The 14,965-nt window shown below is 47.5% G+C and overlaps 1 protein-coding gene across 7 annotated transcripts in view; it reads right to left on the reverse strand.

Annotated features, from left to right (window-relative positions):
- Window positions 1–14,965, reverse strand: part of TULP3 (TUB like protein 3) — a 28,590-nt gene that overhangs the window by 1,882 nt on the left and 11,743 nt on the right. For 5 of the 7 annotated variants that reach the window (XM_055395723.2, XM_055395722.2, XM_055395726.2 and 2 more), the window contains 8 exons: window positions 9,639–9,873; window positions 8,763–8,936; window positions 6,045–6,178; window positions 5,486–5,683; window positions 3,089–3,201; window positions 2,746–2,860; window positions 1,151–1,249; window positions 517–688 (listed from right to left, as the gene is read on the reverse strand). In XM_055395723.2, coding sequence (XP_055251698.2) covers window positions 517–688; window positions 1,151–1,249; window positions 2,746–2,860; window positions 3,089–3,201; window positions 5,486–5,683; window positions 6,045–6,178; window positions 8,763–8,936; window positions 9,639–9,873 — 1,240 coding nt within the window. The remainder of the gene's footprint in view (window positions 1–516; window positions 689–1,150; window positions 1,250–2,745; window positions 2,861–3,088; window positions 3,202–5,485; window positions 5,684–6,044; window positions 6,179–8,762; window positions 8,937–9,638; window positions 9,874–14,965) is intronic. The other 2 variants (XM_088837416.1, XM_055395724.2) reach the window with 1 other exon arrangement.

A 14,965-nucleotide genomic window follows, 5' to 3' on the forward strand; every position in this document is an offset into this window, starting at 1 on the left:
AGGAGGTGCTTCTACCCGGAATGGCCCACTTTAGATACAGAGACAAACCTTCCACACAGGCCAGTGATCCCAGCTCTCTAAAATGGGAATCTCTCAGAAGGATGGACAGAGGCGTGACCAAGAATGCCCGCTCCCTGCAACCCCAGGCCCTACTGTGATCCACTCCGCTCTGGGGAAGGAGGCTGCCCAGGGCAGGGCCGGAGGAGGAGACAACCAAGAGGAGCCCGCCGGGTACAGCCCAAGCTCCCTGGGCCCGACTGGACTCGCCCAGAACCTTCACCGAGGAGGGGAGGTCTGTGCCCCTGCTTTGCACGCTGCCTCCCCCGGGCATCTCTGTCTCACTTCTGCCCTCCACACAGCGACTCAGAGGTCCAACTGTACAATGCAGCTCTGTCTTCCCAAAGGAATCATTTCTTTCTTTCTTAAACCACTCTCTCCTGAGTGTAACTTCCTACCAAAAAAGGGAAATGCTCATTTCCGAATCTCGCCAGAATACCCTTCTCCCTGGGGGCTTACGGTCGTTGTCGTGGACGATCTGGAAGTTCTTCACAGATGCCTGAGTGACCCGGCCGTGGAAGTTCAGGACGTAGGACTGGGTGTCATCATTCCAGACGGGGGACTTGTTGTGCAGCTCGATCAAGTTCTCCATGGCTTTGTTCTGCCATTTTGAAAGCAAGCTCTCATGGTCCTGCAGGCAAGGGGTCTGTGCTGAGAGCCAGGGAGACCACCCCTCCCCTACCCTGTGCAGGGGCGGGCAGAGGAGGGGCCTATTTTCTCCATTTCAGAAAATAAAACAGAAAGTCAAAGATTAAGGCAGGTTTTCTGGATTCTTAGAGAATCACCAGCAGCTCTCTTTGCAGAGTAAGTGGCTGCAATCAACTGCACGAACAAGTGCAGGTGCCCGGGGGCTTGGAGCGACAGCTCTCTGAAGGAGAGGGGCCAGTCGCCACACTGGGCTCTGGTGGAAGCAGGAGTCTCTTCTACTGACCTTGTCTGCATCACAGTCTTATGTTTAGGGACCTCTGCTGATTAAATATGTATACCTATGGCCGATTCATGCTGATATATGGCAGAAACCCACACAATATTGTAAAGCAATTATCCTTCAATTAAAAATAAAGACATTAAAGACAAATACGCTCCTACTTACATTTCGTGGCTGAAAAGGAATCCGTTCATGATTCATACTCATCCCAGGGATGATCACAGACATTTTCCTCGGGCCTTTAAATCCAAGTACGTTTGTCTCCTAGAAGAGAGGGAAAAAAGCAGGAACTTGAAACAGAAAAGAAAAAGCAACGACATTCTTAACACAAGACTGCTGGGCACACGCAACGTCCACAATGTGGAGAGCACCAAAAACCATTCAGTTACTTCATCGTAGTTAAACAGAGAGAGACGGGGAACCAAGACCAGGAAAAGAATACTGTTTCCTCTTTTTAACCTACTTTGAACATTTGAATTTAAAGCAGATTCTATTATCTAGAAACCTTATTCTTCCTCTTTAGCATGAAGTGAAATTTAAGACAATTTTGAGCAAACTGCCCAGTTTTATCATCATCAATAAATGTCTATTTCCCAACTAAGGACATGACACTATATGATATACAGGGAGACTTACAGTTTAACTAAGGCCTGTACTTGGAAGTAAAAAATTAAAATGCCTGTCAAACCAGGCAGATTATACATAAGTAAGTACACTAAATATGTGGATGTGTGTATATTTACATACATATACACGTGCATATTAAAGTCACGCATAGTTAAAATATTTCACTGATTCTGAAGCTAAGAGAAAAAGGCCAGAATACTGGAATGGGTAGCCTTTCCCTTCAGGGGATCTTCCCAACCCAGGGATCGAACCCAGGTCTCCACATTGCAGGCAGATTCTTTACCAGCTAAGCCACAAGTGGAGCCCAAGAATACTGGAGTTATAAAGGGTTAAGTCAAGTGATTCTTAGTCACACAGATAAAATCTCATGGGAATCAAGTGATGAGATTAATTCCAACTGAAGAAAAGCTGAGACTCTAGGATCAAATCAACAACTGAGTCGGGTTAATTCCTTCTCACTTCTCTGACTCTGCATGCCCTCTACACAGCGGGTCTGGGTTTGTGTGGAAACAGCAGTGAGCGGGAGTTTACAAAGTGGTCAGAGAAGGATCAGAAGCATGGCGAGGGTAGCTCACGGGGTGCGAGAAGAATCAAGGGGAGCCAAGGGGAGCGTTAAGCACGTCCCGTGTGGGGAGAGGCCCCTCTGCAGACCCTTGTGGGCAGGCAGGAGGGGGCAGTCAAGAGATAACAGGAGGGCTGCTGCAGCTAGAGGGGCAAGGAGCGTGCTGCCAGGGAAGGCAGAGGTGAGGTGGAAGGTCCAGGCTGGACTCTAGACTCAGTGGGGAGCAGCCTGAAAGGCTGTGGAGCAGAAGGACATCGTCTGCTGGAGCAGGGCCACTTGGCAGCAGCAATACAGAGCAAACCAGCTTGGAGAAGATGGAAGCAGGGACTGGCTTCCAAGTCACTGTCACCTGTAGCCAGTGTGTCAGCGGTAACGCAGTGAGTGTTCACACCACCACGGCACAGGGAAGAGACAAGAGCAGAGGAGACAGGGCCTGCCAGAACAGGAAACACACTAAACTTGGCAGATCACAAATAAACCTGAGCATACAGGGGAAACAAGCTTGGGGAGCGGGAAGGGTGGCAGACTATGAGCTCGGGGATGGTCAGGAGGCCGGGAAGATGGTACTCACGTAGCACACGGCAGCCAGCTCCTGCCGCGTGTAGGCCTTCTCCACCAGGCCCTGGGCCTTGGTTGGGCTCACGCCGTGGTCATACACGGTGAACTTAGTCCCCATGAGGTTGGACCTAGAATCAAGAGGAAAAGTCACCACAGAGCTCTGTAATTTTCTCTCATTTTGAGTCACTCTCTCAAAAGATCCATCCTTAAAACAAGAAGAGGCCTTGGGCTTTCTATTAATTTATTTGTCTTTAGATGACATCAACCCAGCTCACTGTAAAACCAGTGTGGACTTGCTTTGAGACTACACGAATCAAGCTCTCACAAGAAGAGGACGTGACATGAGGCTCCCCCACCTGAGCTTGCCAATGTAGCTCTCTCCTTCTCGGGACAGGTCTGTGGGGTCCGTGGAGATGAGGTAGTTGGATGTCTTGCTCTTTTTCCGCTTCCTACCTGCAAGAAGAAATATCTAGAAAAGGAAAAAACATTTCAGTAAAAAACGCACTCAAGAGTTGCCATGTGTGTCTTACCCACTCAGTGAGCAAATATCCAGCAGCTGCCTGTCCTATACCAAGCAGTCCACCTCTGGGTCTTTTCTAAACAGGTTTAATTCACTTTAACTTTTCTTGTAGAAAAGCAATGTGGTAGCTGCAGCTGGAGTGTGGGTCCTCTGCACAGAGACTCCAGTGTGGGTCATTACAGGGTGCTCAGCACATTCTTAGAGACACTCTCCCTTCAGAGCCTGGGGTGAGGCGGCCCAAGTCTCGGTGACAGCATCAGAGACGATTTCGGCACAGCACCTGGAGTGGCATGTAGCCCAGCCACAGCGCAGTGCTGTTCATGCTGGCCGGCTGGCAGCTTCTCAGGCACAGGAGCAGAGGCTATGCTAGGGTCCCGGGGCAGGGGTGAGAGGCGCCAGCTAAGAGCCAAGGGGCTGGTCAGCCTGCAGGACGGTGTGGGGCCTGCTGATCCCGCTCCCAGCAGCCTCACCACACAAGGACTGCGGAGAACTTAGCCAGAACCACGGCCTCACAGATGGCAGCAGCGACCTCCCTGAGGCCCCGAACACCCAGACCAGCCTCTGTGCTCTGGAACCCCAGTGGTGACGATGCCTGGTCCCTGGTCTGCAGGCGGGCATGTGTTAAACTCACGCATCAAGTTCAAAACCTAGTCCTGGAAGGATATTCCCAGGCAGAAGTCAATCATCTCGGGTTCCCAGATGGACAGGCACGAGACGGGTCTCCTGCAGAGCCTGGATGAGGCACCCAGCTGAGTGAGGGGCAACCACTCCCTGTCCCTGACCTTGCTGCCGTGTGCTCTGTGGCCTTGGGCCCCAGGTGCCACTGTGGAAGCCACTGCAGCCTCCTCTCCCAGGGCCCCTGGGGCCTCCAGCCCTTTCCCAGCACCAGCACACCTGTCATTTGGGGTTTTCTCAGAGAAGACCAATCTCTGGGTCTTACCACTCTTTCTAATCCTCATTATGCCTCTCAGAATTCACTATCAGGGTCTCCCAACTGCCTAATTTTTCTAAATTCACTAGCCTCATTCTCCACATCATTATTTGTAACTTCATCCCTAAAACCTCCACTGACATTTTATTTATTTATTTGCCTACACCAGGTCTTAGCTGCGTCATGTGGGATCTAGTTCCCCGACCAGGGATCAAACCCAGGCCCCCTGCATTAGGAGAGTGGAATCTTACCACTGGACCACCAGGGAAGTCCCACTCCACTGACATTTTAAACAAGCTTCGTGCAGTTTCACGAGAAGACTGCCTCCACCCTGGACAGGCAGTACACCTTGGACACTGGGCCCCCCGCTCCTCACCCTACTGCCTTCCTGCCGCACTGTGTGCACGGCTCTTCTGAGCTCCTGTGGCTTCAGGTATGCAGGAACCGTGGTGTGGGCGTCCTTCCCAAACCCTGCTGGACCTGGAGAGTAACAGGGAGGCGGGCGACGGCAGTACCCGGGGGTGGGGGGACACTATAGAGTCAAACAGGTTCAGACTGGCTCTGCCACTTGTTGGCGTGATGTGGGCGCTTCCCGAGCCCACTACCTCACCCGCACAGGGGGGCAAGGACTCCTGTCTTACAGCGCCGTCCTATGGGTTCCAGGTGACGACACACACAAAGCTGGAGCACACGCCTGGCACGCAGTACACACTCGGTGAACAGCGGGCGTCAGCGGCACTGGTGCCTGCCACCACCATCTCATTTCCAGAACCTTAAAATCACCCACTCAGACCTGGTATTAACACAAAAGAGGCTGGTCACTAGCAAATACTAACTGCCTCAAATTTAAGGGTAAATCAGAATTTCTAGGATGAAAAACAAGACATTTCACTAACATGTTTTTGTTTTTCCAATTCCTCCTATTCCCTAAAATGTACTCTCTTTTTTCCACACTGGCATGTTCTACCATGTAATAAGAATACAAGTCTAAGAGCACGCTGGAAACCCCGGAACCCCAAAAGAGGAATGGAGGTAAAAACAATTACATTTAAATATTCTCCTCCATTTTATGACTCCTGGATAAAACTCTATTTTTTCTGGGGTGGGGTGGATTTTGACTATCAGAGTAGGACCTCTTTGAAGACAGTGAGCACATGGCACTGGAAACTTGTAAGTACAACCTCGTTCCTGCTGACCAGGTCTAAGGCTGGTGCCCCCACCACCCCTGTTCTTAAGACCATCGCCACCCCCGCCCCTACAGCACACCTCCCTCCATCTCAAGATAAGAGCCACATCGCCTACCTTGCGATTCTCATCCTTTTCCAAGTGCATGTAGTAGGTGGGGAAGAGCCCCCGGTCCATCCCTTTCTTGTCCCGGGTTATCCGGCACTTCACTGTGACACCTCGCGGGGCAGGACTGTACGCAAAGCCTTCCAAGTCCTCTATTTCTCCCGGCTGAATGTCAGAGTGCGGGGCTGCAGTCCCGGAGGCCCCTGTGCCCTGAGAGAGCAGCCAGAACTGGGTCAGGAAACCTCATGTTCTCTTTGAGAAACACTTAAAGGACAAATTAACTTACTGATTTACCCATACATCTTCTGTCTTCTGACAAAATAAGGAAACACTCTGAGAAGTTAAGTAAGTATATGACCACTGGGAGTAATGAAGGAGGGAAGTACGAAAATGGGATACAGCTTTACAAAAGCTGGCTGAAGACACAGGAAATATGGAGTCGTGGGCTCTAAATGTAACTCCAGCTTAAATCCTGGAAGCGGCCCTCACCCAGTGATGGCGCTCAAACAGGAAGACGTGTCCAGGAAGCAGTGAAATCAGCCCCAGAGGAAGAGGACTCAGGACTACGCACCGGGGCTGGCTTCTGGCTGGATGCAGAGCCCGGCCTCTCTGCCTCTGAGCACGGCGACTGAGACCTCAGTTGGCTCCCTTCTCCTTCCTCCCCATCGGTCTCCTCCTCGTCAAAGTTCAAACTCCCTGAGATCCCTGGCAGAAAGGGAGAAACTGTTTTAAAATAAAGACCAGAAAATCTTTGAGCCAAATATAACTTTAACCCCCTTGCTTAAAATATTCCAGCTGTTCTGACTTAACACATGGCTCTTTTATACACATTCTGACAACTCTTTCTTCATAGTCTCACCTAGTCCACCCCTCATTTTCCCTGCCCACTGCTGCCACCCTCATTTGAGCCTCTTTAGAATATTCTATGAGAGAAAATATCTGCAAATCATACATCTAATAAGGATTAATATCCAGAATATTTAACTCAACAGCAACAAAACAAACCCAATTCAAAAATGGGTCAAGGACTTGAATAGACATTTCTCCAAAGAAGATACATAAGTGGCCAATAAGCATGAGAAGATTCTCAACATCACTAGTCATTAGGGAAATGCAAATTAAAATCACAATGAGATACCACCTGACAAGCACTGGGATGACTACTATAAAAAAAAAAAATACCAGGCTTCCCTGGTGGCTTAGTGGTAAGGAATTCACCTGCCAACGCAGGAGACACGGGTTCCATCCCTGATCCAGGAAGATCCCACATGCGGCAGGGCAGCTAAACCCATGTGCCACAACTACTAAGCCTGCATCCTACAGCCCGGGAGCTGCACCTACTGAAGCCCGCACACCTAGAGCCTGTGCCTCACAACAAGAGAAGTCGCTGCAATGAGAAGCCCAAAAACCACAACTAGAGAGTAGCCCCCACGTGCTGCAACTAGAGGAAAGCCTGGGCAGCAACAAAGACTCAACGGAGCCAAAAATAAATAAATAAAATAATAAATTTTTAAAAACAACAACAAAAACCCAAAAACAGAAAATAAGTGTTGGGAGGATGTGGAGAAACTGGAAGCCTCATGCACTGCTGGTGGTGATGCAAAATCATGCAGCCACGGCAGAAAACAATATAATGGTTCCTAAAATATACATATAGAACTACCCTAGAATCCAACAATTCTATCTCTGGGTACATTCCCAAAAGGATAGGAAGCAGAGACACAGACAGACACTTGAACAACCAATGTGCAGAGCAGTATTCTTCACAATTTTCAAATGGTGGAAACACCCAAATATTCACCAACTGACGAATAAACAAACCGTGGTACATACGGAAATGGAATGTTATTCAGCCTTAAAAAGGGATGAAACCCTGACTCATGCTATAACATGAATGAATCTTGAAAATATTATGCTAAGTGAAAATAAGTCAGATACAAAAGGCCAAAACCCCTGTGATTCTATATATGTGAGCTGTGAAGGGAGAGGGAGGAGCTGGGGAGGCAGTGTTCACCGGGGACAGAGGCTCAGTTTGTGAAAGTAACAAAGGCCTGGAGATGACAGTGGGGAGGCCCGGGAGGAGCATTTCTGCCCAAGACAAAGAAGCAGAGCTACGCCTGAAACCCAACCCTCTTTCTCTTTAGTCTCTGGGGTGAGGCTGCCCCTCACACAACAGCTGGCACAGTCCCCAAATCATAACTGACAAGGAGACTGAGCAACAGGCAGTCCTACCCATCTCAGAGGAGGGCCCACCATGAGCTCTTTTCACACAGTTCACAAATGGTATCAAGTTTTTCCCAAGGACACCCAAGGATCAGACTAAGACAAGGAAAACATACGTCCATATGAAAGTGTATGCATAACTATTTACAGCAGTGCTATTCCTAACAGCCAGAGTGGAACCACCCCAACTGTCCATCAGCGAATGACAAGGAGAACAAAAGACGGCTTATCTGTCCAATGGAATGTCACTCGACTATGGACAGGAATGAAGCACAGACAAGCCAGAACGCGGATGAACTCTGAAAATATGATGCTAAGTGACAGCCAGGCACAGAGGACCACGCAGCGTGTGACTGCTGACATGACATCCCAGAGTCAGCAGGGCCGCAGAGAGAAGGGAGACCGGTGGCTGCCTATGGATGGGGCGTTGAGAATGCAGGAAATGAGGGGGAACAACTAACAGGCACAAAGTCCTGTGGGGTCAGACAACGTTCTAAAACTGAGAGCGCAGATGGCTGCAGGCTTCTGAGTGACACACTAAAGAGCCAATCAACTGTTGGCTTTGAGTGGGTGGACTGTATGGTATGTGAATTACATCTCAATAAAACTACCATTTAAAAGATTTGTTGGTTTGTGACAGACATTCCTTTTTTTTCTTCCCTAAAATGTTAACTTTTGGGGGCGGGTAGCAAAAAGGCATAAAACTCTTAGGACCTCACTCTCATATGGGTATCTTCACTTCTACTTCGCTTTCTTCTTTTTTATAGAAGTACCGTTGACTTACAACGTTAGTACTGTTTTCAAACACCATTTCTATACTAAGAACTCAGTTTATGTGACCATGTACCTTAAGACAGAGATCAAGGATTTCTCCCAAACTTGAAAGACAAGCAAATGAACCTCCACTTGAGGAACATTATCTTCCAAACTGCCACTTCCTGAATCTTGGTCTAGACAGCACCTGTCCCCTCCACTTCATTCTTCACAGCACAGATACTCTTGTCCAGCCCACACCTGACACCACTCCACTCAACCAGCTCACGGCCTCAAAGCCGGGACCCCTCACCATGCTCGCGGAGAACCTGCTGCAGATCCGGCTTGGAGGCGGGGTCCCGTGCGCCCTCCCCATCTGCGCTCCCTTCAGTGTCCCCTGTGGCAGAAGAGCCCACCGTGAGAACGTGAAGTCTGGTGTCCACATCCTGAGCATCTGGCTTCAGGAAGGCAGCAGGACCATCGATGCCTAGGAGCCCAACGAAAAGAAAACAGAAGCCAGTATTATCCGCTCTGTGGCCAGGTGGTTTTGGTGTCTGTGATCCAAATGAAACCAAACTGGTTCACTTCTCCAGCCTTAACCTCCACGAGGACATCTGTTAACAGAGGAAGCCACTCCATTATCTGTGTTCATTTCATCAAGCTGCCCTGACTAGAGGCTAAAGTATGAATAAAACGCACCTAATGCTGTGCTTCAGAAACTTAAGAAAGAGAAGGAAAGCAAAGCAGGCCCTCTGGACTCAAGACCTGTCCAGGCGGGCAGCCAGGGGCTACTAGCTTTAGCCGTGTTTAACCCTGCTCTTTCTCCTCCTTGCCGCTGTCGCTGCTGTCTCCCAAGTCTGGCTACTGGAGGAATGGTTACCTCTATCTACTCCTGGCTTTATGGTTCACTCTGCTGGGAGACAACAATCAACCCTGCAAGTTCCTCAAATGGGCTGTTCCAGGGGCTTCCCTGGTGGTCCAGTGGCTAAGACTCATCACTTCAACAGAGAACTAAAATCCCACACTCATTCATTTTGCAGATAAAACAACTATTCCAGGATGGCTGTGAACTTTCAGGTATCCTCCACTGATTGGAGCACTGCATTTATTCCACCTCAAAAGCCTAATCGTGATTGTAAAGATTATGAAGGGACCTGGTAACGATGCTAACATCATCCCTCTGGCCCACCTGAGAAGGCTCTGCCTTCCCCGGGGTCTGTGAAAGCCATGCGGCAGCAGGAGGGGACACTGCCTGAGCACACACCCTGCAGGACGACACCACCGTGCGGGGCCTGAGGCTCCACCAGCAGAGCGTGCTCCTCGCAGTCCCTCAGCTTCGCCCGCCGCGGCCGGGCCTCCAGGTTCGGCTGCACCATGAGCGGCTCCAGTCGCTTCTTCCTCTGCTTCTTCTCCAGCAGCACTCTCTGGGGAGAATCGAGAGAAGACAGCCAGGAGATCGACCACCAGGTCTGGCTACTTCAGCACATACAGTCTTTCACGGATCCTTACAGAACCTCTGGTAAATTACATTTTCCCACTTAAGAAGTGGGAAAAACTGAGGCACAGAGAGGGTAAGGATCCATTTACTTCATTTAATAAATAGTTACTAAACACCTATGAAAAGCCATCTAAAGTGATACAAATGCATTTCTAGCCAAGCTAAGACCATAATCCAAGTATATTAAAAATATATAGTAATTAACATATTATTATCAAATCACAATCACAAGTTTATTTATACACATGAGTGGGAGAAAAGATGAAGGAGCACGGTAACGGTGATTTCTTTAGCAAGTAGAATATGGATGATTATTTTTCCTTTTCCTAGTTTTCTAAATTTTTCTACTTTTTTAACTAGAAGAAAAAAAGAAAAATTATCCTTTAGGTGTGAAGAAAAGGCAACCATCCAACACTGTTGGTGAAAATGTAAACTGTTACAGCTGCAATGAAGAACAGTATGGAAAGTCCTTAAAAAACTAAAAACAGAACTACCATATGATTCAGCAATCCCACTCCTGGGCATACATCCAAAGAGTATATGCCCTTCAAAGGATACATGTACCCCAGTGTTCACCAAAGCATTCTTTACAACAGCTAAGACATGGAAGCAACCTAAGTGTCCACTGACAGAAGAAGAGATAAAGAAGATGCGGTCCATATGTATATATGGTATATTATCACTCAGCCGTTGAAAAGAAAGAAGAATGCCACTCGAAGCAACATGGATGGACCTGGAGATTATCATACTGAATGAAGTAAGTCAGACAGAGAAAGACAAATATCTTGTGATATTGCTTATATGCAGGATCTCAAAAAAAAATTATACAAATAAACTTATTTACAAAACAGAAAGAATCACAGATTTAGAGAACGAACTTACAGTTCCTGGGGGAAGGGACAGTTAGGGAGTTCGGCGTGGACATGTACACACTGCTATATTTAAAACAGATAACCAACAAGGACCTACTGTACCACATAGGGAAATCTGCTCAATATTCTGTAATAATCTAAATGGGAAAAGAAATTGAAAAAGAACAAATACATGTATATACCACTGAGCTGACTGCTTCCACCTTGAAGCACAGGGTGCCTGAAGACCACTGGGTCATGCTCCACTCTGGGTGCACATGAGAAGGCTGGATCCCTCCCATGTGGTGGCCTGAGAGGCACTGGGCTTGGTGACAGGCCTCACAGAGGCACCATGGACACCAAGGGCCTGGTAAGGGCCCTGAGCCAGACGGCCCCAGGAACGTCCCCCTGGAGACAGCTGAACTAGGTTCCACCTTTGAAGTAATTTGCTGCCCTCCAAGTCCTCTTACACAAGAGAACTATAAAAAACAGATTTTAATAACACAGATCTTAATAACCCACAATGGTATGAGCACTCACCTAGAGCCAGACATCCTAGAGTATGAAGTCAAGTAGGCCTTGCTGCTGCTGCTGCTGCTAAGTCACTTCAGTCGTGTCCGACTCTTTGTGACCCCATAGACGGAAGCCCACCAGGCTCCCCGATCCCTGGGATTCTCCAGGCAAGAACAATGGAGTGGGTTGACATTTCCTTCCCCGATGTGTGAAAGTGAAAAGTGAAACTAAAGTTGCTCAGTCGTGTCCGACCCTTAGCGACCCCATGGACTGCAGCCTACCAGGCTCCTCCACCCATGGGATTTTCTAGGCAAGAGTACTGGAGTGGCTTGCCATTGCCTTCTCCATAAGTAGGCCTTAGGAACCATCAATACAAACAAAGTTAGTGGAGGTGACGGAATTCCAGCTAAGGTATTTCAAATCCTAAAAGAGAATGCTGTGAAAATGCTGCACTCAATATGCCAGCAAATTTGGAAAACTCAACAGTGGCCACAGGATTGGAAAAGGTCAGTTTTCATTCCAATCCCAAAGAAAGGCAATGCCAAAAAATGCTCAAACTACCGCACCATTGCACTCATCTTCAGTTCAGTTCAGTCGCTCAGTTGTGTCCAACTCTCCGTGACCCCATGAATCACAGCACGCCAGGCCTCCCTGTCCATCACCAACTCCCGGAGTTCACTCAAACTCATGTCCACAGAGTCGGTGATGCCATCCAGCCATCTCATTCTCTGTCGTCCCCTTCTCCTCCTGCCCCCAACCTTTCCCAGCATCAGAGTCTTTTCCAGTGAGTCAACTCGTCGCATGAGGTGGCCAAAGTATTGCAGTTTCAGCTTTAGCATCAGTCCTTCCAATGAACTTACACGCTAGCAAAGTAATGCTCAAAATTCTCCAAGCTAGGCTTCAACAGTACGTGAACCTAGAACTTCTAGATGTTCAAGTTGGATTTAGAAAAGGCAAAGGAACCAGAGATCGAACTGCCAACATCCACTGGAATGGGTGAATTTAACTCAGATGACATTGTATCTACCACTGTGGGCAGGAATCCCTTAGAAGAAATGGAGTAGCCATCATAGTCAACAAAAAGTGTCTGAAATGCAGTACTTGGATACAATCTCAAAAAGGACAGAATGATCTGTTTGTTTCCAAGGCAAACCATTCAATATCATGGTAATCCAAGTCTATGCCCAGACCAGTAATGCTGAAGAAGCTGAACAGTTCTATGAAGACCTACAAGACCTTTTAGAACTAACACCCAAAAATGATGTCCTTTCCATTACAGGGGACTGGAATGCAAAAGTAGGAAGTCAAGAAACACCTGGAGTAACAGGCAAATTTGGCCTTGGAGTACAGAATGAAGCAGGGCAAAGGCTAATAGAGTTTTGCCAAGAGAACGCACTGGTCATTGCAAACACCCTCTTCCAACAACACAAGAGAAGACTCTACACATGGACATCACCAGATGGTCAACACCGAAATCAGACTGATTATATTCTTTGCAGCCAAAGATGGAGAAGCTCTACACAGTCAGCAAAAACCAGACCGGGAGCTGACTGTGGCTCAGATCATGAACTCCTTATTGCCAAATTCAAACTTAAATTCAAGAAAGTGGGAAAAACTAGATCTAGACCATTCAGGTATGACCTAAATCAAATCCCTTATGATTATACAGTAGAAGTGACAAATAGATTTAAGGGACTAGATCTGATAGAGTGCCTGATGAACTATGGACGGAGGTTCATGACACTGTACAGGAGACAGGGATCAAGACCATCCCTAAGAAAAAGAAATGCTAAAAACCAAGATGGCTGTCTGAGGAGGCCTTACAAATAGCTGTGAAAAGAAGAGAAGCGAAAAGCAATGGAGAAAAGGAAAGATATACCCATTTGAATGCAGAGTTAGAAGAATAGCAAGGAGAGATAAGAAAGCCTTCCTCAGTGATCATTGCAAAGAAATAGAGGAAAATAATAGAATGGGAAAGACTAGAGATCTCTTCAAGAAAATTAGAGATACCAAGGGAACATTTCATGCAAATATGGGCTCCATAAAGGACAGAAATGGTATGGACCTAACAGAAGCAGAAGATATTAAGAAGAGGTGGCAGGAATACACAGAAGAACTGTACAAAAAAGATCTTTACAACCAAGATAGTCACGATAACGTGATCACTGACCTAGAGCCAGACATCTTGGAATATGAAGTCAAGTGGGCCTTAGAAAGCATCACTACTAACAAAGCTAGTGGTGGTGATGGAATTCCAGTTGAGCTATTTCAAGTCTTGAAAGATGATGCTGTGAAAGTGCTGCACTCAATATGCCAGCAGATTTGGAAAACTCAGCAGTGGCCACAGGACTGGAAGAGGTCAGTCTTCATTCCAATCCCAAAGAAAGGCAATGCCAAAGAATGCTCAAACTACCGCACAATTGCACTTATCTCACACGCTAGTAAAGTCATGCTCAAAATTCTCCAAGCCAGGCTTCAGCAGTATGTAAACCGTGAACTCCCAGATGTTCAAGCAGGTTTTAGAAAAGGCAGAGGCACCAGAGATCAAATTGCCAACATCCGCTGGATCATGGAGAAAGCAAGAGAGTTTCAGAAAAACATCTATTTCTGCTTCATTGACTATGCCAAAGCCTTTGACTGTGTCGATCACAATAAACTGTGGAACATTCTGAAAGAGATGGGAATCCCAGACCACCTGACCTGCCTCTTGAGAAACCTGTATGCAGATCAGGAAGCAACAGTTAGAACTGGACATGGAACAACAGACTGGTTCCAAATAGGAAAAGGAGTATGTCAAGGCTGTATATTGTCACCCTACTTATTTAACTTATATGCAGAGTACATCATGAGAAACGCTGGGCTGGATGAAGCACAAGCTGGAATCAAGATTGCTGGGAGAAATATCAATAACCTCAGATATGCAGATGACACCACCCTTATGGCAGAAAGTGAAGAACTAAAGAGCCTCTCGATGAAAGAGAAAGAGGAGAGTGAAAAAGTTGGCTTAAAGCTCAACATTCAGAAAACTAAGATCATGGCATCTGGTCCCATCACTTCATGGGAAATAGACGGGGAAACAGTGGAAACAGTGGCTGACTTTATTTTTGGGGGGCTCCCAAATCACTGCAGATGGTGACTGCAGTCATGAAATTAAAAGATGCTTACTCCTTGGAAGGAAAGTTATGACCAACCTAGATAGCATATTAAAAAGCAGAGACATTACTTTGCCAACAAAGGTCCGTCTAGTCAAGGCTATGGTTTTTCCAGTGGTCAAGTATGGATGTGAGAGTTGGACTATAAAGCTGAGCACCAAAGAATTGATGCTTTTGAATTGTGGTGTTGGAGAAGACCCTTGAGAGTTCTCTTGGACTGCAAGGAGGTCCAACCAGTCCATCCTAAAGGAGATCAGTCCTGAGTGTTCACTGGAAGGACTGATGTTGAAGCTGAAACTCCAATACTTTGGCCACCAGATGCAAAGAGCTGACTCATTGGAAAAGACCCTGATGCTGGGAAAGATTGAGAGCAGGAGGAGAAGGGGACGAGAGAGGACGAAATGGTTGGATGGCATCACCGACTCAATGGACATGAGTCTGGGTAAACTCCAAGAGTTGGTGATGGACAGGGAGGCCTGGCGTGCTGCTCTCCATGGGGTCG

This window comes from Moschus berezovskii, chromosome 6 (assembly GCF_049115385.1).
Source record: "Moschus berezovskii isolate FMDL1 chromosome 6, NW_MosBer_1.0, whole genome shotgun sequence".
In the NCBI taxonomy this organism is placed as follows: domain Eukaryota; kingdom Metazoa; phylum Chordata; class Mammalia; order Artiodactyla; family Moschidae; genus Moschus; species Moschus berezovskii.